Here is a 27,986-nt window from a genome sequence, read left to right as displayed (position 1 = left end):
TTTTAAAATGAGTAAGAGCACATTCTGCAACAGGCTGAAATGCTGCAAGGTTTATCCAAGGACCATCATTCTTCTCAGGACTGGGACTGTATTTCACAAGTTTTTCAGTACCGCTGTTCAATTTATAGCAGTGGCCTGTACCTGCCAGCTACACTTTAAAAGAGATGCTTTCCAGATGCAGAGCAAACCTGTCTTTGTGTCTTCAGATCTAAATTTCAGAGTGGTTTTGAACTGGGAGTTGACAAGCTGTGAGTCATTCTGTCCAAGCTGGATCTGTTAGATTTAGAGCTTCTCAAAATGCATCAGGTTGACTGATACATTTATATAGATACTGCCCCCATTCCAGACAGCTTAGCAGGATCATTTAAGAGCTGAAATACTGTGCAGTCGGCCACATCCTCAGATTGGGTTTCCCATAAAGCTTTGGAAGTATTGAGCAGTTGCTTCACCTGCAATGTCTCCTTGAAACTTCTGGGTGAGAAAATGTTCTGTGGTTCCAGCAGATGGCTCAGCAAGCCATTGCTGACTCATTCCCCCTTTTTGCTGCTTTGTTGCTGCAACAAAGGCAATTCCCAGCATATTCAGACACTGGTCAGTGCTTTGTAGAAAGGAGAACTATCCAAACACCATGGAAGATCAGTACAGCCATTCTCAGGAACTTTAATTATTTAAACCTGTTCACTGACAACAGCTCTAGTAACGGAGCACTTTCACCATTTTTTGAGTAACTTCCCCACCAGCCATTCTAGTGTTGGTGTCTTTAACATCTTTAACAGAAGGAATTACATCCCCCTAACAGCAGTCATACATCTCAAGAACAAGAGCACCATCACCCCTCCCACAGCAGCAGCAGGCACAGAGGGAATGGCAAGGAATGCCCAGGGCTGCAGGGGGTTGCTGTGACAAGACCAAGTACCACCAGCACAACACCATCTTTTCTTCAGAGCAGGGCATCTTTCAGGTTCTGCATTTGTGCATTTTTAAGCATCCAGTTCACCTCTTTCATATACTGGCAGAGCGTATCTTACTCCACTCTGGTGAGCTGCATCCAGCTCCAGGGATCCCAGCAAAGGCTATGAGAATTTGGTTTGTTCAGCCTGGAGGAGAGAAGGCTTCAGGGTGACCTAATTCCAACCTGAAGGGAGCCTACAGGAAAGATGGAGATGGACTTTTCACAAGAGGTTGTAGTGACAGGACAAGAGGGAATGGATTAAAACTGAGAAAGAGCTGATTTAGAATAGATATTAGGAAGAATTTTTCACTTTCAGAGTGGTGAGGCACTGGAACAGGTTGCCCAGAGAAGCTGTGGATGCCCCATCCCTGAAAGTGTTCAAGGCCAGGCTGGATGAACAACCTGGTCTAGCGAAGGGTGTCCCAGCCCATGGCAGGGAGGGTTGGAACTAGATGATCTTTAAGGTGCCTTCCAAACCAAACCATTCTATCATTCCGTGATTCTATGACCTCGCTATTGGCTGGACCAACACTGGATCACACAATAAACATTCACTGGAGGTAGCTCAGTATTTACTAGATTTAATCTAGAAAAGATGCTTAGTTGGAGGCACTCAGATGCCAAGAGATATTAAATTAAACAAAATTTTATCATGTATGTAATTATTTATTAAGCTGAGAATCCATACAAGGTAAACAAATGTTTACACTATCATACAGTAAGCATTTCCAGGGCTTAATAAAAATGATTGTCACTCACTGTGCTTCACCAAAAAAAATCATTTTAATGAATAAATAATTTGATGAAATCAAAAAATATTTACAATATAAACAAATGAAAAAGCTTTGGATATATTAATCTGAGCATCCTGTCTTTTGCATTTTTAACTGCATTTCTATCAAGATTCTCTCTATGAAATGGTACAAAGTGGATAGAAATTACAACTCAACAAAGTTATCATGATTTGATACATGTCTTTCTGTTAGTTCAGATAAGCTACATATGATTTGTTTATTATGCACGTGTTAGAATACAAATATAACTAAAATCATATATTATCAAAATGCCAGACAGCATTCTCCACAGAACAGAAATGTACACTAGGCTGTGACAATGACTGAGAATCACAGGCAACGAAATGTAACAGAAAAAGTACAAATTCTTTCATAAGAATATAATTGTGCTCTCTTATTTACCAGAGGACTATGCTGCTTCACCACATCAATGGCTGAGCATGAGTAAGGTGTTCAAGGACTGCCACGTGGTTCGGTGTAGGCTCACAGGGGTGCCAAGCAGCAGCTTCGGAGTGGGAATCGGGCAGTGCAAGCGGTTTTATAAACATCTCTTGGGGCTCTTAAAAAGAGCCAATTATACAAAGCAGTAGAAGCATAACACTGAGAAGTCTTCATCTCATTTACACAGACATCATGAAGTGACTTGCTTTGTTTGTGGTAGTGAAAGGAGGAGCTCTGTCTGTGCTGTTTAGACAATCAGCCAGAATTCAAGTATTCTAAAGCCACTTCGTAGCAGAATTTGTATTGATCCTAAAAAATCAAAAGGAAACCACAAAGTCAGTTATTGAAGAAACTTAATTAAAGGGGTCAATATTTCTCTCCTGTTAAAATTATTTACTATCAGCTGTTGTCAGTGGGAACCAGTTTGCAAATCCAATTTATGTTCAGATAAGAAAATCTTTATATTAACCAGACAATAGACACTATACATAGTAACTCATGTTAGATGAGTGTTTAGCTGCTGTAATACACTTGTATGAGAAAAACTGACTGCACATAAGCAAATTGACTTGCAACCCTTCTGTCATCTGTGAAAATGCTCATGTAGCACTTAATGAAAATTGGAGTTATTGAAATTCCTCCCTGGAAATGTTTATCTTAAAATAGACCCAGTGTTTAGTACTTCCCAGACTGCAACTTTTATTTAATGTCATTCAGACTCTTGCTGCATTTCAGGGCAAGAGTACTCACTGTTGATCCTCTATCTGCAGCCCAGACCCAACCCAATAGCCTTGTGAGATGGGGCCTGAGCTAAATTAATTGGATTAATTCCAATTAATTTTAGAAACTGTCAGTGATGCTCAAGTTAGCCTGGGTAGCAGAAGAACTGTAAAGAGCCTAAACTTTCAGGTGCCAGCCCGGTGCTTCTAACACAGACCTGCTGGCTTTATTTGTAGCGGCTTGGAAACAGATCGAGTCCCAGGGAAATAAATCCCCTTCCTGAGGGATGTAAACCCACTCTGCATCTTTGGGGACAAAAGGTCATGTCCTGGCCCCTTTCACATCTTCAGTGGAATGGAGAGGACAGATTTGACTGACCTTTGTCCACTCTGAAACTTTTAAATGGTGCAGTCGCTGACTTCCCAGTTTTATGTGCATACATACCCCTCTCCTGTTTCCATTCTTGCTACTCACAATACTCAAAAATACTACAAATATTGAAATGAAAGGAAAGCTGAAAGAAATAGTAACTGCAGGTTCCCTGAATCTAAGGGCTCTGGCTTCTGAAAATTCAATTTGGAAACACTTGCCCGTTTCATAACTATTTCTGTTACTGAAATGCCTCTTTTGCTTATGCACTTTATTTGATTAATAAAGGATAAGTAAGCACATATTGACATTTAGGAACAACAACAGATTTAATGAGCTGACAGCACTCAGCCTTGCCCAACATTGTGAGTAGTAAGGTCTTCAGATATATTCTCTTTTCCCTGAAGCAAACATTTTAAAGGATTAAATCTTTTGGCCTGTACTTGTGATTTTGGGTCGCATTTCAGCTGAGAAGAGAGTGCACTTTACATGCAGAAGACCATATACTATTAATAAAATCAAAAAGCTATTAACAAGCATGGATCATTTAGAAGTTCTTTTGTTGAGAAATGTCACGTCATAAGAAGACAAGTCTTAGGTGCACATATTATCTAAGTGATGAGTGAGTTGTATGTGAGGGTTTAAAGTCCTGCAAGGTTCCATAAACTGCTTGTGTCTTCTTCAAAATGAAAAAAGAATAAAAAAAAAAAAGAAGAAAGGAAAGAACACGGTATTATGTAAATTCCTTTTCTGCTTTTATTGCATATATGTTTCTAAATAAATGGAAATTGTTCTATAACTACATAACAGATCAAAACAAGAGATCAGCTCCTCATCCATTTCCACTCTTCCATGCTCATTTTATGCTGATTTACTGATCTAGCAGAATAACTGTCATTTTCAGTAAGCTGAATACCTGTCTTAAAGAGCAGACATACCTTATTTCCCACTGTGTTCACTCACTGGTGTCCTTTATACATTTTTATTATTCACTTGATGGTGGATATTAAAAGTCTCTAGACTAGCTAGCCTCAGAGAGGTATATTTAAATTTATTTTCTAGGACACCTGTGGGTAGGCCCAATAACATTTATCACCAAATGCTTCAGGCATTCCATAATAGATATTTTGCAATATCATGTGTTACCTTTGTATGATGGCTGAAAAAAAATTATTAGATTTCCATACTGTAGGGATGTGGCATTCAGATTTTTACACTTGGAGGAAAACCAAATGATTCAGTGAAATTAAGAGATGAATCTCTAAGTATGGATGGTAAAGACTGACTTTTATAAAGTCAGAAAGTGCATGACATGTATTGATAAAGCAGTCTTAAAACTATTTTTTGTGAAACAATGTAATGATTTTGAGCATTTTATCTTTTACCATAAAACTTTACAAGGTAGATGAATATTACTGTTCTTCTTTTTCCAGTAGAGAAACTGAGGCAAAGACACATTAATATAAGAAATGTCATAAAGTCAGTAACAAGATCAGGAAAAGGACTCAAGTCTCCCAATTCCCTTTAGCATGAAGCAATCTACACAGAAACTGAAACCTGGCTAATTCAAATATTTGTTCCTACGAGGTGGCAGACCACAGCTGAAGAGATGTCATTCTAACTCTGCTCAGTCAGTGCATTATGTGATAATGGGAAAAATCTTGGTTGTCCCTTGCCTTTATTCCTCTGTCTGTAAAACTAAGGAAAACAGTACTGATCTCTTTCACAAGTGCTTTGAAATTTCCTAATAGAAAAAGGCCATACAAGGCCTTTCTATGCCTTCCAGACATTCCCAATACCACTCTCAATTTACTAAAAGGTATTTTTTATTTTAAATAACACATTTAGATTTTTTGATTAAAAAAATTCTCTGCTGAAAAATGGAGACAACTGCCTGACAAATCTATACCTGGAGAACTGTCACAAATGGGAATTTATAGAGAGCATTTTCTTTAACTGTACTTCTACACTGGTAATTTTCATTGTATTTCCATAAAATAAATGAACAAGAGATCAGAGTGTTCTGTGGGCTTAAGCTCTAGGAGGATGAAGAACAGCAGGCCTGCTAAATCCCTGTATAAACTATACTACATGAATGAAGCAGAAGGACATTTTTCTTAATATCTAGGAAATAAAAATGTATGGTTCTCACCATGATGATTCTTCTCCTGAGGATATAAACTAGAGGAGAAGAAGCCAATCATCAAGCTGCTCCTTCCCATCACCATGGAAGTTTGATAGTTTCTCACTGACACAAGACTCACAGTTCCACACTGCTGGCCCTGGGGTGCTGCTCACAAACTCCCTCCTGTTGCACAGCTGACAACATCTGATCTTTTTCCATGTGCCTGGCCAGAGCTGGGCCTAGGGGAGGGTTTGGGACTTCAGAGGCAGGCTAGGAGAGAGCACTGTGATGGGGAATGTGGTGGGAGCCACTCTCCCACAGGAGAGAGGAGGCTCAGCCATCCAGGCGGTGGGGAGGTGGATATCCCTCCCTACCTGCCTTCCCCTGTGTGTGAAAGCCTCGCTCTTTCTGCCTATTCTCCAGTGTGTGCCACACTCAGCTCATCTAAGGGGGTCCTCTCCTAAAATTGCAGTAGGTTGGACCAGCTCAGTGAGATGTCTCCTGTCTCACCCTGGGCATGCTATAGAAAAGTTGCTGAAATGACCCCAACTTGCTTAACCAGAGCTTGCAACATTGGCTCAGATTGGGTTAACATCCCTGAAAGTGCCCAGATGCTGCTTCCTCCTGCCTGTGATACTAAATCAAATGCAGCTGCCTCTTAAGCAGCCACCTCTGCAGCAGGATGTTGTAAAAGCGTCTTTTATAGCCTGGGCTTCAGAACAGGGCATCAAGCTACACCCATCTCCAAGCACAAAACTACACACTGGAGTGTAAGAACCTGCTGGTTTAAGCTGTTCTGCAGCTCTTCTGGCACGGCAGCTGGCACTTCAGCAGTTCTCCATTTAGGAAAAAAGCTCATAAAACACTCTCTAGGAAAATAATTGCACATGGCCCCTTGTTTCTGAACTTCTTTAATCTCTCTATGAGATAGAGCAACCATAATTAAATGCAATATTCTGGATGTCAAACTGAAATTCATGGCTTTGATAAATATTAGGCGATTAAGCTATTTATAAAATATATAATTTGAAAATCTGGCATTTAATTTTACATAACTATTATTTCTACCATGCAAGTGCTGCTCTCCACTTGGTTCAGCCTGCTAGAAAAGAAAATTAATAAGGATGTTCATCTGAAAGTTTAAAACTCTTAAAAAATTCAAACGAACAGAGACAAAGTCTCCTTGGGAAGAAGCAGTGTAAAAATACTCTTACAAGTGAAGTGACTTCATTATCCCCTTTGAAAATGACTCGCTTGCTTTGTGAACAACTCCCACTGCAAATCCTGGAAATCTTACTGACTCTTCTGAGAAAAAGAACATTTTCTATTTAATGGTGCAGTTAAAAAGCTCCTACCAGAAGGTCCACCATGTTAGGCTTATTATTCCTCAGTGTCTTCACAGCATGGAATACGTCAACAGCCCTCTGATGTCGAAGCATTTCACAAACAATACTGATTGCACAAAACGTCCCACTGCGGCCACCTCCATTCCTGCAGTGAAAGTGATAAAATGGCTCAGTTACAATGGACTCTGTGTCACAAGTTTGTACAGCAACTGGGATGGCTCCAGAAGGCAAGAGTTCCAGCAGGGAGAAACCACAGAACATTCCTGGCCCCAAAGGCTGCCCAACTCCAGGCAAAACATGATTTTTAATTGGAATTGGCACGCTGAAAGATCTCAAAGCTATGATTCAGAAGTCAGCAGGCTGGCAGCCTGGAGGCAATTGAATGGCTGAGTTTTGCACCACCCTTCAGTGAACACTGGAGACAGCACAAAGAGGATGCTAAAATAGGGATAAAGTACTTTTAGTTTCAGTTCAACACTACTTTGCATTGTAAACACACATGGCTGTAATGAGCATCAGGCCTGGAAATGCCACAGAGAAAGAGAACATTTGAGTTCTTTTATTCCAGATTCTGGTGCTTTCCTTCTGGACACAAAGGCATTTCAGAGGAACTGGAAAAGCACCAGAAGTCTCATTTGGGGGAGTCCTGGTGGCTGCACTTGGTGTGGCACTGGGTGGTGCTGCCATGTCCCCCTGGATGATCATCTCAACTCCTGGCAGCAGGCAGAGGGGCTGGCTGCCTGGCAAGGACTGCTCCTAAAGGCAGAAGTATTCCCCCTCTACCCACAGTTATCAGAGGATGAGAACCCGAAGCGAATTGCTAACAAAGAAGCCAGGCACAAATGCGTGATCAAATACAGGATTTAATAATACTTTATCCCTGGTTATTTTTAATCTTCAAGAGAATCTCTTTCTTTCTGGAAACCCCATTATTTCTACACTTATTCTAATCAGAATCTTTAGGCTGTGCTTCACTGAAAATAATAAACCTTAATAATTACCAGAGTGCAGACTAGTTAGGTAGCAGGTCTTTCAAACAAGCTTTGCAAATGGCTGATTTTCAAAGGAAGATACAACGTCGCACATCTGTCACATCCAGGCACTATGAAAAGAATGCTCTCTGCTGCCAAAACAGTGCCTGATATTGTGGGACTGTTTGAGAATTTTAATTAAAATAAAGTCATTTAAAAGGATTATATTAGAGCTTTTTCTTTCTTTACTGCCTGGAAGTGACGCATGTGTGATGTTGTACAACTATTTAATATCATCAGCCACCTCAGAGATAACAGTAATTTGCACTTCAAAAGGGTCTTTTCAGCTAAAGATCTCAAAACATTAATTAATCACACCGCACAATGCTCCTTTGATGAAAGTATTATTATCCCCATACTACAGATGGGGAAACTGAAGAGCAATGACTTGTTCAAGGTCAGTGATAGTGGGAATTATTAATGTACTCTTAGATTTTCTTCCATCATTCTGACACAGGGTCCCAACTTCTGAACATGGTTTCCCTGTTTGCAGGTCCCTTCTATATCATGGCAACACCTTTAAACACATGTTTAGAGGAAGATGAATACAACTTCAACCGCTGAAGACTCAGCCTCAAAAGATCAGCTCCTTCTGAGGGCAAAAGCATATACAAGTATTAAAATGTACCAAAAGAAGGATGGTGGCAGAGTGGATGAGAGTCTGCATGAGTGGAGCACAAAGTCACAGGAGGACAAAAATATATACCATTATTAGAGAAAGGTAAGGCAATTACAGGATCATTGTAACTGGTCTATCACACCACTTTTACTCCCGTGCTTTATGTCTGGAAAATGAATCACCCTTCTAAAACTACTTATTGCTATGGTCCTTATCGGCAGAAATAAAAGGTACATTGTTCTGAAGGCACATTTTTGATTTACTGTGAATAAGTATGCAACTTTCCCATTTGCAAGAGTCACTGGACATTTTTGTATAAAATAGAGTTAACTCGAACCCATCATCTTTTCATAGGGCTTTAACAAAGGACAGATGGGGAAACTCATGAATCTGCATTAAAATGACACAATTCCTTTTGCATTCAAAGCTTTTAAATGAGCAGTTGTATTATTTATTCAGCTCCAGATTAGATCGATGCCTCTTCACCTCGTTACAAATCTTTTAAAGCCTGGCACAAATTCTGTGACAGTATTCCTGTATTCCCCTCTTCCGCGTCCGTACTTACAAGCAATGTACAACTGTGCGTCCCTCTCCCCCGTTGTACTCCTCCTGCCACTTGTCCACCTGACGGATGAGCTTCAGGAAGGAGCGTTTGGAAACAGGAGTGTCCCTGTACATGGGCCACCCCAGGAACTGGAACTGCTGCACCATCCGATAGCCGTCCTGGGGCTGTAGAGATCCGGACAAAAGCAGAATAGTGACAGTATTTGCATCAGGAAGGGAAGTTGTTCAAGCAGATGATTGCTGACAAACTGCTAATGTAATTTCAACTGCATTTGAGGATTGATGACTTTTAATTTCCAATGGAGTTATTACAACAAGAGTTTTTAACCAGACTGCTATGCAATAGGCTAAAATATAGCAATAGTACATCTGCACAACAAGGAAATAATTAATTAATAAGATAGGAGGAACTTGGTAGGAAAGACAAGGAGCTGTAACATAACTTCAATTATATCCTGTTTTCATATATAAGCTTCAGTTTTTAAGAACATTTATGTGTTTCTGTCCTTTTTTTACAAGAAAGGTCAAACCCTCTCAAGATATTTTGAAGCAGGAAACATTGAGAAAACCAAACTGAACCCTCAGATGTTTCTGGCTTATAAAAAAATATCTAACTACATTTTATTTTATTGTGTTCTACTGCAGCAGTCAGAACCCCTCTGGTGAAACATAACTGAACAGTTGCCTTATGGTGATTTAAAATAAAAAAGGAGCACAGAACAAGTGATAGTGGCAGAAAACTACAGTCCTTTGAAAAGGGCATAATAAACATGCACATGAAAACTGGTTTTGTAGTCTAGAGTTTGCCACTTCTGTGCAAAGCGAGGGCATTTTAGTGCCACTCCTAAAATGAACAACTCACAGAAACGCTGACATTATATTTTATTCTGTAGACTAAGAGTTAATAGAGAGGATGTAAGATTAACACAACATGGGAATAAACAAAACTGGATGCGGCATTGGATGTGCTCTCCAATTGGTATTGTGTGTTTTATGTCAAAGTCTGGAATCTACTGATTTCCTGTCCAGTTTCTTTCAGCTGATGGCCCCTCTTCCCAAAGCAGCCAGACCCAGTGCTTGCTGAAGGTCACAGCCTGCTGGAGGCTCTGTTTTTTATACTGCCACATTTACTGCAAATGCCAGGCCTTCACAGCATTAAAGAAGTATTTGAAGCTTTACAATCTGCTTCCCTGTTTGGATATTAACATGTTTTTGGTGTCTTTCCCTGTCCAGCGAGCTAACAGGTCCCAGGGAAGTTCTTGATTTTTTTTCTTAAGGGAGTGCTGCTTATTCCTAACTGCAGCTTTTTGGTGGCTGATAAGAGTCCATTGCAAAGGCTCCCTGGATGGGAACAGATATCTGGTCTGTGGTGGAATCTTTTTTCCACTCAGCTTGAAAGACATGCCTTATTTAGTCTTCTGTTAACTTTATGGGAGCATAAAAGCTGGATACAAGAACAACCTGCTTGCCCTTCTTAAGTGGTTACATATGTTATGAAGTGTGGTTATTGGGAGAGGATCTTCACTCAGAGGCTGGGATTGCTATTGAAAAACATAACTAGTATTGGTGCACAGCTTTCTTCATATAACACAGGATACAAATATACAAGATGGCTAATTTCAAACTATTGAAAACAGCACTGATTTCAGCATTTTTTGGCTATCATACAATCTGAATGCTGCATTTATTTCATTTGCATTTAACACACTTGAGATATGTATTAAATTTTTTCTTTTCCTTTTATTATACATAGAAGTCTTTTTTTCCTCTGTGATTGTGCTGTGACTCAGTATTGCGCCATTGCTTTCAAATAAATACGCTGAGAAATGAAAATGGTTCTATGTGAGTTTAGCTTTCATTTTTATGATTCGAGTAGACTCAACTCATCTACTGAGACAAAATTGTTTTGCAAATAAGATCCTTACCCTGGCTGCGTTATAAATTCGGAATATCCGGCTGATGATGTCTTCTTCTAAGTCAGCCGATACAAACTCCACCTGAATAGGACCGTGCCGGTGGACTCCATTTTCTGGCCAGTACTGAGGACAGAGCTAAACGAGACCATGGACAAAAAAGAACACAGTTAATTCAAACCTGTGTTTGAATTTGTCATACATGTACTACTACTGGAATTCTTGCACAGTATCTTCATAAAATACACGACGCACCAGGTTCGGTCTCAAGCACTTTGCTTTCATAATGCCTTTCCATGTACCTAACATGCTGGTTCTTGCTGCTGTACTTTCCGTGTCTGCTGCTTGGAGTAAAACACTTCTGACACTCAACATTACTTCTGCAATTGATTATGACATGACAGGGAGAGGCTGACAAATATTGCCATATCTTGGAGACAGTGGAGGCTAAAGACCAAAGGCCTGGGACCTCCAACTGCCCTGAATAGTTGCTAATAATTCAAACTGCATGTGATTTATGCTAGGTAAATTCTCAAAGGTACATAAATTCTCAAAACTCAGGACTTAACTTTCACGTTTTTCACCTGTGAAAATAATATTGGCTAATATTAGCATTGCTTTAAACTTTCAATAATTGCTTAATTTCATCTTATTAGTGACACCTGAAAATATTAATTATGCTTTCTTCAGTTCTCAGAAAAAATTACTTCTAGGTATCTAAGAGATCACAAAGTAAAATTACTGCTATCTTGCATGGTTTTAGTGTCTAATAATATAACAATGGCTTAATCCATGAACCAATTACCATCTGTGTTAATACTTTAAAGATTGAATCAACACTTTGCAAAAAGGTTTTTGAAGCTAGAATCTGCCTATTTCTTTTTTTCATAAAAATCCTAATGATTTTTTTTTTTGCCAGGGATATGTAGAGCAGTTTGAGCATGTAGCTTTTGTAAGCATTCACCAAAATTAAATATGAACTCATGAAATTTTGTTTGCTTGCAGAAGCATTGATGTCATATTTGGAACTTTTTATTTCAATCAGTAAAACAGCTGTGGTCTTCATTCTGCTGCATTGCTGTTGGTGATCCAGAGCTGAGCTGACTAATCACATTTACTCCAGATGTTGTTTTGCACTTCTTACAATACTTAGTTCTCAACAAAGCTGTTTAGAGATGACTACATTTTAGGAAAACATAATCATTTACTACATCAATTAGAAAAGAAAACAGGATCTGATTTGCAGGAGATCACTTTAACAAGTTAAACCCAGAAATTTTAAGTAGGAAAATATATTTTCATTTTTTTTAACCCTCCCTATGATGTGGTCTGCTGAGACAACTGCTTTCCAAATATTGTCTAAAACTCACACAAATTTTTATTATGAAATATGATGGCGTACAGGATAGAAAAATGCAATGCATATAACTGTTGCAAATGCCAGTGCTCAGATCATTTAACATGTGCACAGTTTAGTACACATCTTTCAAATACATAGGAATACAGTTCTAACAGATCTCTGAAAAATGCTTAAATGATAATAAGCAGAGCTGTTTGCTGGGGCTGTTTTAGGAAGCTATGATTTCAAGTTCTAAAGGAACCAAAAGCATTTAAGTTTGCACATTTTGCATGCAAGTGATGCTAGCAACTCTCTTCAAGTCAGAGCCACTGTGAAGGGTTGAATTTCATTTCCCAATAGAGCATAACAATCCACATAAATGGTAATATCTAAACAGAACTGTAAACACTTCATATATACATAAATAATAATAATCATAACAGTAATTATTAATAAATCTGAATGTAATGTGTGTTTTTAATAAGCTTTGCCCTCTCTCCACTTCTGTTTGCTCTGAGGGTTTTGAGATTTATTCCTAATGAAAAGATTGTTACTCACATTACGAGGTAAAAGGTTTAACATACTGCAGAGGCAGGTGCATTAACTGCATATCCCAATAGCTTTTAAATCCTGTGAGGCTAATACATGCTTGGAATAGCCATGCCCTATTGTAAATTCAAAACACAGCCAACAAATTAAAAAACACTCTGTTCAGCAGTCCCTAACAGTCTGTCTCCCTTGAGTCTTTCCTTATTCACTCAGAAAATAATCTTAGATTCATGAATAAAAGTTTTGTCTTTCATTTCTGTTTTTCCTCCCTGTAGACAGTGCAGGGCTTAGAATCAGAAATTCAGTCTTTAAAACAGTGTGTGGAATTTCTACATGTTCCTTTGAAAGACCAAAAGGAAGATCAGTATCTTTTACAAACAAATTCTACCTGTTAAAAAGAAGAGGAAACATTTTTTTAAGTATATGCAATACAGAAAAAAGCTAAAAAGATTCTTGATCATTAAATGACCTGGAGTCTGCTCTAAAAAAATCACAATTGCTCTTAACCAATAATTAACAAATATTTACATATTAAGAGTTCAGATTACTGCCACATTATTCCAGCAGAGGGCTGGTGCAGTTTGTTGGAACTAAGGAAATGATATCTTTCTAAGAACTTGGAATTGTGCAGTTGTGAGCCAGGCTCTGGGACACTTAGTGATTAATCCTAGTGATTAAATTGCCAACCAGTAGGTTCAGTTTTCCAATTTTCTGAACAACATGTACAGCATGTGCAACTCTTTTGTAAGGTAATTACATTCCCCTACACATTTTGGTGCCCTCTTTTCTCTTCCAAAGGATGCTTAGTCTCCAATGCTTAGCTCCTCTCTCCTAGTTTAGTTCCTATCTCCTTGCTAATGACATAATTTTTTGCAACACACAACACAGATTTCACACTGGGAACACCTATTCCCTGGTAAGGAGATCAAGGTCATTGACCTGTTTCAGGCAGGCTAAATGAACAGCTGTTGGCTTCCGTTCGTGATTTTGGCCACTACAGCATGTTTCAGACTTGAGTCAGAATTCTACAACCTTAATTTTTGGGTTTTAGCAGCCCTTCCCAAAACATGTTCTCTTAGAATAAATTACAGGTGCATGCATTTATGTCTGTATGCACTAACATTTTGGAGGAGAAGCTGCTGATGGTCTGATTTATTCCTCTTCCCCTGTGAGTATCTGCAAGCTACAAATCAATGTTTTAGTCTGTAAGCATTTAATGTTGTTTTAAAAAAACTAATTACATCTTAAAGCTGTTCTGAAATGAGGAGGCACTAGCACTCCTCTTTCAAATGAAGCATTTTTCTCAACTTACTTGTGCAGGATCCACATCATTCAACATAACTACTGAAGTGCAGTGATAATCTAGGACCAGTCTCCAGAAATCTTTGACAGTATTTGGTAAGGGATGCTGCGTAACTATGAAAGCTGATGGTTGCTTGTAGCTCTGCAAAGAAGTAACAAGATGATGAGAAGAATGGCAAGAGAGAAAAATCATTTAGCAGAATGTCAGTCATAGCCCCAAAACTTCAAAAGCATTATTTCTATTTTCTGTATAATTAATATATTGTTTTCAGCTCTTTCCTGAGATCTTATATGCTTCAAAGTTAATAAATTGAATTTGGGAAAGATATAACTTCTGCAAATGTTATATTTCTAAAATGTATTTCATGCCACAGGCATAGAGTAAAATCATCAGAGGCTTTTGCTTCCAATGTAACTCCTACAAGATTTTGAGCAACGGGTTTGTTTTGAGCTGTTAATGGACAGATTAATCTTGGCTGTTTGCATTTAGCTCTAAATTTGAATGATGCCTGTGAAAGGAAATATCTAGTTATTCTTCAGAAATATTGTTGAAATTCTGGTCTATCTGACAGCAGTGAAGATACCCAGGGGATAAATTTCAGCGCTCTTTGTTTCTTTTAGTACCAGAGTATGTCATTGACAGAGCTGTTTGCTGGAACTTTTCCATTGTGGATCTCAAACCAACATTTTCACTTACATCCTTCTGAGTGTTGAAAAGCACCGTGGCCATATTGGGGCAATTTTTGGGAGGGGGTGCCACTGCCTTCATTAAGGAGGGCGGGGAAGTCTCTACATGCCTTGAACTGAACCATTTGCACCACAACAGAGATCAAATCAGATCAGCTACTGCAGGCAAATGCTTAGATTCCTGGGGCTGCCCTGTGCAGGGTCAGGATTTGAACATTGGTGGCTTTGACTTTGGCAGGTGCCAAGAGGATAGTGCCAGACTCTTTTTGGTGGTGGCCAGTGAAAGGACAAGGAGCAATGGACATAAGCTAAAACACAAGAAGGTCCAACCTGAAGGTGAGGAAGGATTTATTTACTGACATGGCAGAGCACTGGAACAGGCTGCCTAGGGAGGTCACGGAGTCTCCCTCTCTGGAGACATTCAACACCTACCTGGACACATTCCCGTGTCACCTGCTCAGGGTGACCTTGCTTGGCAGGAGGGGTCAGACCACATGAACTCCAGAGGTCTCTTCCAACCCACCCAAGCAATTATGGGATTTGGTGATCCTTATGGATCCCTTTCAACTCAGGATATTCTATGATCATTATTTCACAGACAGTCACTAAGGAGACCACAGAAAATGATTCCACTGTTTTGGGTACAGATGCAGACATGCAAAACTTTGGTTCTTTGTTTCAGCACATGGCAACCAGCAGGTATGATGCTGCTCCTACATTAGGCAGCTGCTTTCTATCCTACTGGTCCTGCCTTGCTGGAAGCTTCATGCAGATGAGAGATGTCCAAAGGGGTCTCCATTTTTCATTTAACTAGGATCCTCAGAAGTTTTTTGGGAAAACTATTCTCAAACTCATTCTGATACTGAATAAGGAAAACTATGCTTGCTACCACTTTTTCTTGAAGTGAGCTCTGAAAGGCTTACATGAGGTGATTCAACAACACCTCAATGGATTCAAGAGGAGAGGGGGGACACGTTTAATCTTGCTTGCTGGAGATTGAGTGTTTAGAGAGATGGACAAACGTCTGCTCTCGTCCATCAGTGCAGGGATGCTGCAGAAGCATGCTTCAGGTGGAAACCAACCCAAATCACCTCCTCCCTGGAGCCTTTTGCCCAGACACAGATCTGCATGTAGCCCACTGTTTTAATAGTGAAGAAGGGAAGCATCTTCAAAGCAACTCTTAAGGCCCTGCTGTTTCTGAGCATTACTCAATTCATGGAACAAAACAGTACTGAAGTCTCCAGGAAAGAAGACAATGTAATGGCACAGTCACAGACCACAAATTAAGGCACCTCTGTTTTAATATGAAATGTCATTGACCTACTATGAGAAGCTAGACAAGTCAATTACACTTCTGTTCTCAGTTTCTCTACATAGATAAATGCGAAGATACATTTTCACAGGAGTGTTTTGAACTTTGGCTTATTTTAGGAAAAAGCTTTGAGAACTTGGAAGGAAAGAAACAAAATAAACTGCAATAAACTGTTATTACTCTGGCTCCACTTTTAAAAAAGGCCATTTACAATGTGTTCCTTCCTTAGTAACCTCTTTTTTCTTGTTGTTTATGTGTTTGACAACAGTAATGACTATAGCTGTAAATTGTCAAAAATAGGCTATAAATATCTACAGACTGTAAAGGCAGTTTAAGTGTCTTTTTAGTGTTACTCTATTACAAGGATTAGAATTGCCATAGATGCATTTGGGCAAAAACTCCACACACACATGAAGAGGAACCATTCATTCAAGCAGAAATAAACAGGAAGGCTGAAGTAATGGCTTGTGTACTATCTTGTGTTGACAGACAATTATTTTTTTTGTTAATTACTGTTTAAATTATAAACAAAGGGAACTGAAATATTGCTGCAAACCTTATTATTCTGTTTAACTGCCTGTATCTCTTAATAGGTAACTCTTGTTTTCCTAGGCCAGATGGTTAAAAATTCAAGCACTAGGGAGAAATCCAGACACATTTAATTTATCAAAACTCCCCGAATTGCTCTCTGAGCATAGCTTTGGAACCTTGGCTGTGACATAACATATGTGTGATCCTAAACGTACTTGGGAGCTTAAAGATTTTGTGCCATGCTTCTGGGAAACAAAACAAGCCAGAAGGTTTTCCTTCTTATGCTGACTCCATTTTCTAGCACGGCTCAGTTTGGAGGGCTGCTTATTGCCTTTTTATTATTAATGATGTGGTGGAGACTTACATCCATCAGCGCAGCATTGATGTAGTTACTGCTTTCCCCATCTATCGTGATGAGGAAAGGCAGGCATCTGTCTGGAGGCAGCACATCCATACAGCGATTCTTCTCGTGGTTTCGCGGCAAAAGCGCGATGCTGCAATCCTCGACACGCAGCGTCGGAGTCACCATATTTAAAGTCTGTCAAGGAGAGTAAACAATGCAATGGAAAAATTAGCACAGCAGTGAAAGCAACCCAAAATATTTAAGAATAGATCAGCTCAGCATTCAGCTTCAGCGGGAATCAATATGCAGAGAAATGAAAACACATGACAGTCAGCAGGCTTTGGAAGCAGAGAAATCCCGGAAGCATACGATTATGGAAAATAACCTCAAAGGCAGCTGCGGAGTAGCCTGCCTTCTGGAGAAAGGACAGCAGAAGGACTGACATACTTCCCTCGAGTAAAATGAATATTTTACTACTACCCCACTGCATTATTTTATGATTCAGCATTACTCAGTAGAGATGAGTGGCGTGTTATTTTTCCTTTTTTTTGCCATCTTTCTCTCCTAGACCTGTTACAATATTCATATGGCTATAAAAACTTAAGCAGAAGTCTTTACTATACCTGAACTCTACAGCTTCTAGGCAATGTAAGCCACTACTTACCCTAAATTCCTCTTTGATCTGGCTTGAGTTCGTTTGAGGATCTAGTTTATTCATTTCATAGTAAGCAGACCTAACTTGAGAAGCTGGAATAGATGTGTCCCCGCAAAGACAGGCTTCCAGGATAGCATCATGGATGAATACATACTGTTCCTGGTTAAGCAATTAAAACAGATAGTTACTGACATGGAATGCATGGACCATTAGTACGTTGGTAAATAAAACATAGCAACTAATATGGTTGCTACTTCACTCTTCAGCTTACCAGCACTGAAGCAAGACCAGAAGTAACAACCACAGTTTAAAAAACTTTATCCCACTCATTCAGAGATGAATACATAAAGATTGGCTTAAACTAACTCCAAGTAGTTAGAGAAGTGCAGTAACACTCTGTAACAAAACTCAGAATGTTTCTGGTTTTCTCATTCCTCTGGACGGTTCTGTAGGTGCTGTCCTGAAACTAAGCCTCAACAAGATGTACTCCAGAATCAATCCTTCCCTGAGAGGAAACATTCCCGATTTCCCCCATTTTTTAAGAAACACTGTGAACCTTCAGGGAAGCATAACTGTGCACTTGTTTGGGAAACGGTTCTTCAGGTTTGTGCAGAGACTATTTTCTGCATGTGACCGAGTAAACTACTTTCTGGAGGGTGCCAACTACAAAGCTCCATCTTTATGGGCTAGAAGGGTATTTTTTCTTGCAAAGCAGTATTCCAGTAGATGAGCAGTACCTCGGTCTGCACCATGTTAACTCTGCGGGATCGAAGCTCTCTCACGCAGTTGTAGATGTCTACGACGCCTTCTCGTTCTGCCATGTCTAGCATGATGTCAATGACAATGAAGCATCCGGTTCTGCCAGCACCAGCACTGAAGCAGAGGAAGAGCACAGTCAATGTGCAGCAGTGTATTGGAAATGTAAAGGGTGTAAGGGTTCATCTCACAGGTGCTTGATCAATTGGATGATTACTGACATTGAGCCAGGTACTTGCAGAACTTCAGACTCAGCTTTCTTATTCTCATTTATATATCTATATACTTTTCTTTTATATATGTAATATATGTATTCTTGTTTAAAGTTATTTTTTGAGTAGACCTCTGTCCTGGATTGTCAAGCAAATTGTATTCTTTTTACCATCTGTATGGCAGTTGTCTTCTGTTAAGCGGGCAGTTTTCCTTATCTCTTCCACAACTGGGGAGACATCTGCTGATAACAGGCTATTGAATGTCACTGCATGACTGGTAAGAACTATAGCATCCCATTGTGAGATGCTCCACCCAGAGGGGAGAGCCAGGCATTCTAGCCTGATATAACGTGGAGATTCTGGAACACCAGCACGGCTTTTCTCCACTGGATTTCCCAGAGGAACAGCTGCTCTCTTCCCCTGGATCGTCAGAGGAAGACTACACCTTTTTTCTACAGGACCCCCTGCTCCAACAGAACCACACCTGACACTCCAGGAGGACTGCAGCACATCTCCAATTGGACTGCTACCAACACCCTGACCAACAGGGTGTCAGGTTGTGTTCTGACTCTGTCAGTGTTGTTTTAGTTTACTGCATTGTTTATCTTTTTATTTTCTTCCCTATTAAAGAACTGTTGTTCCTTGTTCCTGTATTTTTTGCCTGAGAGCCCCTTAATTTAAAATTTATAGCAATTTGGAAGGGGGGGGTGGGGGTGTGTTACATTTTCCATTTCAGGGGAGGCTCCTGCCCTCCTTAGCAAACACCTGTCTTTTGAAAACAAGACAACCCCCAGTGGCTTCAGCAGCCTGTGTGGGAAATACACAGTAAAGGAAAAGCAAATGAAGTCTTGAGTTTAATGCAAACCACAGCAGAGATATTTCTGTTTTACCTACCTGCAGTGAACAACCAGAGGCCCAGCATTGGGCGGACTCTTGGATTTGACCTGCCGCACAAATCCCAGCAGGCCCGTGGCATGGTATGGGACACCGTGGTCTGGCCAGCCCGTGAAGTGGAACTGGCGTATTTCCCGAATCTCATGAGCACCTCTCTGTTGAAAAGACAAGGGTTGAAATCTTCAGAAGCCTGAGCCTTGCTGAAATGCACCCCCTACCAACACAATCCATACAGACTGCTGGAGAGCTCCCTCATAGCAGGAGAGCAAGCTCAAAGGTTAGGTACTAACTGGTTTCAAAGCCTTCCAGCAAAATTAAGTAAGCAAGCACTAGATTGGTCAGAAACTTTTAGCAGCAAGAGAAATGCTCAACTCTCTATTTAAGTACTATGCTACTTTGCAAACTGTGGCCTTAAGATGCACGCCATGATCACAGAACAGGTCAGCAGCAAGGCTGAACATAGAGCACTGATGACCTTTTTTTCCCCACTGCCCTCCACAGGGGTTTTGCTGCTGACTTCAGGGCACTACAGCTTCAGCATAATTTTCATTTGTCTCCTTCATTGGTATGAAAGAAAAAGCAGAATAATAGGAAACCTTTTTGCACCTTCAATCATAGGGGCTGTGTTTGTAGCCCTCCACATGCTCACTGTTCAGGTGATTTGCCATAGTCTACAAGGACATGGATATAGCGAGACAAGTATGAATGAGAAGCTGATTGTGCAAGTAATTTCCCATGTGACTCTGGGGAGCAGTCTGGATATTAGAAGTGTGTATGCTAAGTTTTCTTTTCTTACTGCTTGTATTTTCCCTTTCCCCTTTAAGAATGCAGCTGCCAGTATTTTATTCTCCTTAGAAATCCACAAACTGGAGGCCATCATACATAGCTGATAAACAAATAGCAAAATTATGGCATATCATGTCTAGGATGGACTAAATGTCAACAATACTAGTAACTGGTAGTTTACAGCTTTTCTTCTTAAAGATGTATTTTCTGTATTGAGCTGGTTTGCATATAAAAGGTTTTATTCTCTTTGAATAGTAAGTAATATAAGCGTCCTAATTTACTGCTATTATGCATTACTCTGGGATTTTCAGTGGTGGAGAAATTTTGGACAGTGCTACAGGACTAGAGATGACTTAGTGTATGTTGGAGTCTTTGATGCTCTGACAGCTCAGGCTGGGGGTCTGTGGAGACAGGGCATCTGCTCAGAGAAATATCTCATCTCCCCTGGAAATAGACACAAAAAGGCAGGCAAGGGAGAGGATTAAGAGCATATGAAGCAGTGGTGTGGACTGAGGAGATCACACCCTTTAAACAGAAATGACCTTATATCCTAAAACCAATTTTAAAACATAATGAAACAGGATAGACAAAATAAGTTGCATTTTAAGACAGTCTAGCAAACACATTTGAATACAATTTGGTCCCTGCTCTCTGGGAATTTTAGAGTGTGTTAGTTAATGCATCTCTACTGCTGTAAGCAAGGCCTTCAACTCTGCAAATAGTTCTGTTTAGGTGACAGGAAGTGCCTCAAACACTTCTATATTGCTTGTAACAACTGCCCATGACCCCCAAAGAAACAGAGATCCCACAGAAAAAAGCAATGCCATGACTATACAAGCTGAGGACTGAAGTGAGTATCCCACATAAATTCTTCACGCAGCATACAGATGAGGTTTCAAACAATTTACAAAAAACAAACTGCCCCTCCAAAGCAATGTGCCTGGCTGCTACACAGATCAGGTTATGTCCTGTACATCCTCTGCCTTAGCTGTGAACAGGCTGTCTGTCAGGCTGACTGAATTTCTGTCTGTCATTGTTAACAGATACTTAGGAAAGGTTTTGCATATAGGATACTTTTATAATGAGTTTTCTTATTGTATCTACAAAGGAATGACTTTCATATCTAGCTTTCCCGCTGGTTTCTAAACCCAAAATAGCACACAACTGCATGAATCATAAAAGCATATGCTCATCTGGGAAAGACTGTACAGCTGAAACAAACAGAAAATGCTGTACACTGTTAAACCCTAGGATGTTAAAAAATTCTACAAAAACTTCTGCTGCTGCTGTATTTTACTACTGGTGTATGACTTATTCATCTGAGTTAACTGTTGTGCTGTAAAGAAATTGCTCCAAAGGAACTGCTTATTCATGCAATGCAAAGCATATCTAGGAAACAGTCCTCAAAATCAGACTGCACTTTTGGCTTCAATTTTCTCAGCATTATCCCTCTGCTACTCAATATCCATTAAAAAAACCCCAACAAAACTAAAATCAGTTTATTTTCAAGCAAATCAATTTCTAAATTTTACTTTATGAGCAGGTATGAGATGTTCATCAACAAACAGAAAGGACGGTCAGAAGGGACTAAAGGTCTTGGAGAATTTGATTCCTCTGATTTTCTGAACATCTATGAGGAACCTGAGGCTGCAATTAGGTCTTCCTTACCCTCCTCCTCATCTGCCACAATGGACAAGGCTAGTTCTTTTAACTCCACCCTTGCAGTACATATGTGCTAAATCTTTAATCCTTCTGGATTTCACACGTTGTCCCCAGAAGTCCCCTGACACAGGGGGTTAGGCCACCTAAGGCACAGCACTCTGCAATTTTTTCCTGTTGAATTACTGAAGGTGCTGTTAGTGAAATCTGCAAGTCCTTTGGAACGGAGGCTGCAGTGTTAAGTGTGACAATACCACCTTTCAATTGGTATTATCTGCATGTTTGGTTAGGGTGCTCTCTGTCTCATCATGCACCTTGACTTAGGGAAGGGGAAGGTACCAATCTCAGTATATCAAAAATATAAACTTGAGAGAATTATGGTGAAAGAAATGTACAGACTTGATGTTCCAGTACCATTGGAGGAGTTAAAAATATGGAAAATAGAGTAAAAACAAATGTACTTTACTCAAACTACAGTGACACTGCTTTTAGAGGCTTACTGGAAAACTACCAACTATTAAAAAGCAGTGTCTAAATGAAATCTTTTCAGATGGAGATTTTTAAAAAGAAATAAAATGTTTAGTGCCTTTTATCTCTATCTATTCTAATGCACTTATTCAAGACAGTTTGGTTATGTTCAACTGTAAAATCCTCTAGGTCTTTTCTTCAGTCCCAGTTAAGAAGCGAAAAGCTAACATCAAAGCATGAGCTTAAAATTTGCAGAATAGAAATCAACCAGTGCTTCATCTACTTCAAAGTGTAGCCAACGTTTCTCATCTGTTTATTAAAAATACCTAAATGCAAGGAAACAACAGGCTTGAGTGAATTCAGTCTACAATATGTATAGTGGTAAACATGATACAATATTTCAATTCATTCAAACCCTGTAATTCTATTATCATTACCCTCAGGTTGCTGTATTGATGCATATTTAAGTACTAGATTGAAAAATAAAACAGGAAAAAACCCTAATTCCTTTGTTACTCTGGACATGTGTACAGAGACCCTGTGGGGTAGTCATTCTGGCAGTTTCACATATCTGGGTGCAGGATTCTTTGATGCTAAATATTATGTTCTTCAAACCCATAAATGAATACTATTTCATCATTATAGAGAACAAATAAATCATGGGTATTGCAAAGCTTTCTAAGCTAATTAGTTGAAAATCTACTCGTGGTGTTACTTTGGTATGCTATTAGGAATATCTAGTCTTACCAAGGAGGCCCCAGGTGTTCTGCAACTCAAATGGGTCCTGATACATACAATTTAAACCTTTCTGTTCTTTAATGAATTCTGAACGGAACTGCTGAGTTGACACAAAATGCATGGACTGATTGACCCTGCCTGTTCTCACTTTCAGTGAGTACCTTATTTGTTATTTCTATGTTTTCCATGTATTGCAGCTGGGGAGCTGCAAGTCCTACAGGCTACAAAGCATCAAACAAATGCGTGGCATTACTCTAACAAACAGTAATACAACACACTGGTTGGAACTCTCCATGTAAGGATGGATTCCAGTGAAAAGGGAAATTGCCTTGAGAAGAACAGTAATTTGTTACAGCTCTGTCTCTGCAGACGAGGCACAGCCCGGCCCAACAGAAAACTGTATTCTCTACCACAGACTTCTGAATAATGCTGCATGTAGCCTCTGGTACAGACAGAAAATGATTGTGGGGAATGTAAGATGGGAAAGCAGCACAAATGTGTTTTTCAATTGATTGCTGGGAGGGAGGCTTCGATTTCTCCTAGGCAAGGAACATCACTTTTTCTAACTCAGGCAGGGGCCAACAGTGATGAAAAGCACAGAACAGTTGCTGCATTTGAAGAAGAAAAACAGATTACCATAAGAGGGCGGTAGTAGTTTACCCAAAAAAAACCTATAAACCCAGAATGTCAGTCAAAAGATTTAACTTTCCCTTGTTGAATCTGCATGTAAGTTACTTTGGCAGATACCAATGTATTTAAGAAAACTGAATTTGGAAACTTACCTTTTCTACAGCAAATGTTCGAATCACGTATTCAGCCAGTAGCTCTGTTTCTATTAGGGTAACTTTAATGTCTTTATATATCTCTGTGTCATCTGGCCAGTATTTGCAGCATTTGACCTTTAAAAGATACAAAAGAAATTAAGGTTCATTTATTTTAGAAGGTTCATACATAATCCATTTTGCATTCTGTGCAATGATTTCTGATTTCAAGTGCAATCATGCACAGAACAGTCACATTTTCTGCACCCGTAAATGTTTGAGGGACATTGCCTCTTCTCTTTTTAAGACAGCTTTCAGAGTTTCACATGAGCTTTGTGTTGTGCTTAGTGAAGTAAGGCAGATTTGTTTGGAGCACAAAGGATATTTATGCCCTGAACAGTTCAGTTATGGTAACTGAACTGTTTGTTTCCTGTGCTTTCCAAAGCAGAGTGTGCCCAGAGGGACAAATACCACCAGAAGTTTTTTCCCCAACCTCTACTTGTTGATTTGTCTCAAAAATACCTTTCTATCTGCTAAAATGAAAGTGTTTTGCAGACAGGAAGGAGACCTCATGGCAATTCACAGCTTCTTCACGAGGGGAAGAGGAGGAGCAAGCACTGATCCCTTTTCTGGGCTGACCAGCGAGGAACCAAGGCAATGGCCTGTATGTGTGTCAGGGGAGGGTTTGGGTTGGATATTAGGAAAAGGTTCTTCCCCCAGAGGGTGGCTGGGCACTGGAACAGGCTCCCCAGAAAAGTGGTCACAGCACCAAGCCTGACAGAGCTCAAGAAGCATTTGGACAATGCTTTCAGGCACATGTGACTCTTCAGGATGGTGCTGTGCAGGGCCAGGAGCTGGACTTCAATGATCCTTGTGGATTCCTTCTAAATCAAGATATTTATTGTATGATTCTCTATTTTTAGAAAAGCACCCGTTTTCTCAGATTAACTTTCCAAAGGAGCTGATGAGAGGTTAAATAGCAAAACTCAGTGCTTGAAGTCAAGAGCTGAGGTTTATGCCCAGGCTTTAACTATTATAACTCTACATAGCTTAACTACTAATTTACAGGTAACATTATGGGTCAGATTCATCTCAGTTAACTCAACCTAAACTAACTGCTGTTTTTAAAAGTGGGTGGTTTGAGGACTGTATATGATAATGTAGATAGCTGACTGACTTAAGAATTTTCTCCTCCTTCCCATTTGTGTGGACAAAGTGGTGGGCTGGGAAGCTAACACATTACTTACATCTCTCTTTTACTCTGCTTTATCATGGTAATAGCTATGCTATCACCACTGCATCTGGCCATCATCCAGTAGTGCAGTACGTGCTAGGAGTGGCATCTGTTCTACATCTGCTGCATGGAACAGTTTCTTTCTCTCACCAAAGGGAAAATTTAGAATTATCTTTTAATACATGTCAATCTAGTTTACCTAAATATGCACTTAAATGAGTCAGGTAAAAAACTTGAGCACTTAAAATATTAAATGGAAAACTGATAGAAAAAAAATTAAACTTCACAACTGATAAGACTATTTTTCAGACCTATTCTCATGCAAAAATATTTGGATTACTACCATGTTTAATCCTGAACAAAAGGTAAAACAGATGAACGTGTGTATAGGCATACAATGAAAACTGTAATTCAGGATTCAAATGATTTATTTATACAAACTCCAGGTTCAGTATAGAAAGGATTATGCAGAGAGTCAAAACCTGGCCTGTCAAGAAAAAGAAAATACATTTTCTTAAGCATTTGTTTCCAGAATGTTGCTGATAATTGTGTGCAATCCTTCTTTACTGTCTGGATAGATAGGAAGTCTTGCCACATCACAGTAGTGACACTGGCTGATAAAGTAAAAAGTTTGTCCAGGCAGGGTCAGTAGTTCTGGCCCTTTTTCTGGCTCATTAGCAGGATAAAATTTAAATCTGAATAGAATTGAGTTGAAGGGCTGGCAAAACACAGCCCCACATCAGGATCCTCTTCACAGAAAAAGAGTAGCCTGGTCAGAAGCCCTGGCTCCCAGCCACAAAATTGTACAAGCATCCTAACAGATTGTTCCTGCTTACGCAGCTGATGGAAAGCTCCCAGAGCAGAGCTGAAGTTCAGGTAGCTTTATAAGCAGGTTTTTATTTATTTTTCTGTGCTTGCCTTCAGACCTAGTAACCACAATAGCATTGGCTAAAAAATATTCTTTGTGGTCTTCACCTTTCATCTGGTATTAAGGGTGGTTTCAGGACGACTGGCAACACCAGAGCTCTCTTCCATGGTGAGAGGCTTGGAGCTAGGACCCTGGAGAGTGCTTGGCACTGCTGTAACAGGGCAAGGGTGGCAAGACTGCTTCCCCCACCATGCTCCAGAGTCAGAAAGCTGACAGAGTGCCAGAGAGAAGGATTCCGCTAGCCAAGGACCAAGCAGAGGGCCATTCCCAGGATCCCTAACAACAGGATCTCTGAAAAATGTGTGTTCATCTCTAAAACGTATCTATCCATGGTAAGCAATGAACAAACATTTCAAAAGCATTATACATTGCTGCAAGCAGTTTAGTAGCTACTGCTGCTATCTATTGTTGTATCTACTTGATATTTATTCAGATCTTATTTTGTTCAGATGTATTTCCAAAAATCCTCTCAGAAGCAAAGTGAAAGACATTGAATGCTCATTGTTTTGTCTGTGCTGTTAAAATAATCCAGAAAATTCACACTGTTCAAATCCCTCAGGCCACCAAACTGACCCTTTTATAGTCATTGCCAGAAGCTCTTTGAAACAGGGTTTTCCCACCTACGGCTAAAATGACTTTTTGACTCTTCATAAAGAGTAAGACAATTCACACTGCCTCTGGGCTGGAGCAACGCACTGACAACCCCTTCTCTGGAGCCGATTCCCTTTTCCTGCCTGTTCACATATCTGTTCCATAGGTGGAACCTGAACCACATGGAGAGTGCCACTGCATGCATGAAGGGAGCAGCTGCAGCCGTGATCCCAGCTTTCTGATGGGTGCCTGCCATCCTTGAAACAGCTCTAGTTTAGCAAAACAAACAACTGGGGGCAGGGGAGAGCAACCTTGGCTGAATTAAATTGCTCTTTCCTTGAAGGAAAACACACCTGTTTCTAACTTGGTAAATCCAGACTGTCTGGATTATGGCTAAGAACCAGGGACAATTTGGAAAGACCAATTTAGAAGAGCGCAGTCTCCGTGCTCTTACGCCTCAACTGCTGGATTCAGTTCCACTCTTTTTTAAACCTTATTTAAGATGATACAGTGGAATAATTAGGGAAGCACTGGGAGATGTTATAGCACAGAAGTTATAGCCTTTTGTGCCTCATGCAGCTTGGGTCCACCGGGAATTTCTTACTCTGCTGCAAAGGGGATTTTGGGCACGGAGCAGACTGGAGCTGAGCAGAAGGATCCATGACAACACAATTTCCTGAAAACTCTCCCAAGTGGAATAGGGGCTGTGAAAGCCACAGGAACCGTGCCAGAATTCAGTCAGAGCCACAGACCAACTGATGATTCACTCTCTAACAGAGGAAAAAAGACCCAAGCCCAACTTTATTTTAATTCAGGCTTTTCTCCTATTTTGACTCTTGTTCTGCAATGCTCTGCACGTGCTGAGCTCTCAACCTGAGAACTCCATGGACTCTGGGAGAACCAAAAGTCAAGAAAATGCTTAAATATCCATCTCCCATCTTCTCTAGGACCACCCAAGTAAATGCAAAGGTGTCTTAAAGACAGAAGTAGATTAACTAGTGTAAATCAAAATCACATTTATAAATGCTTATTGGATCAGGGCCTTTATTTGTACAAGAAAAGACAATTGCAACAAAATAGAATATGGTTTTACTCATTAAATATGAGAAACACTGCTGGTAGCATATGCTCAATTTTTCTTTTTAGCACAGCTTTAGCTACCATAACTTGACGAATCTCTTTTCCATTTTATAAACATTTGGTACGTGTTTTACAAAAAAGCCTTACTAACAGAAGGTTTAACTAAATAATTGATACATGATTCCAGAACTGAATATTAAATGCACTAGATCTTTTTTTTCCACACAGTTGCTACCATAACAGTAAGTATCGTCTACAAAGCAGAAAACATAATTTTGAAATCTCAT

At 39.8% G+C, this 27,986-nt stretch overlaps 1 protein-coding gene across 10 annotated transcripts in view; it reads right to left on the bottom strand.

The window, feature by feature from the left end:
- Positions 1 to 1,599: 1,599 nt before the first annotated feature.
- Positions 1,600 to 27,986, bottom strand: part of PTPRM (protein tyrosine phosphatase receptor type M) — a 437,545-nt gene continuing 411,158 nt past the window's right edge. For all 10 annotated transcript variants that reach the window (XM_084219928.1, XM_084219932.1, XM_084219926.1 and 7 more), the window contains 10 exons: positions 23,888 to 24,004; positions 19,455 to 19,609; positions 18,330 to 18,465; positions 17,602 to 17,751; positions 16,959 to 17,132; positions 14,075 to 14,206; positions 10,887 to 11,012; positions 8,963 to 9,126; positions 6,757 to 6,892; positions 1,600 to 2,496 (listed from right to left, as the gene is read on the bottom strand). In XM_084219928.1, coding sequence (XP_084076054.1) covers positions 2,443 to 2,496; positions 6,757 to 6,892; positions 8,963 to 9,126; positions 10,887 to 11,012; positions 14,075 to 14,206; positions 16,959 to 17,132; positions 17,602 to 17,751; positions 18,330 to 18,465; positions 19,455 to 19,609; positions 23,888 to 24,004 — 1,344 coding nt within the window. In that variant the 3' untranslated portion in view covers positions 1,600 to 2,442. The remainder of the gene's footprint in view (positions 2,497 to 6,756; positions 6,893 to 8,962; positions 9,127 to 10,886; positions 11,013 to 14,074; positions 14,207 to 16,958; positions 17,133 to 17,601; positions 17,752 to 18,329; positions 18,466 to 19,454; positions 19,610 to 23,887; positions 24,005 to 27,986) is intronic.

The sequence above is a fragment of the Fringilla coelebs genome (assembly GCF_963513975.1).
Source record: "Fringilla coelebs genome assembly, chromosome: 1".
Classification (NCBI taxonomy): Eukaryota; Metazoa; Chordata; class Aves; order Passeriformes; family Fringillidae; genus Fringilla; species Fringilla coelebs.
This window is presented reverse-complemented; position numbering and strand designations above follow the sequence as displayed.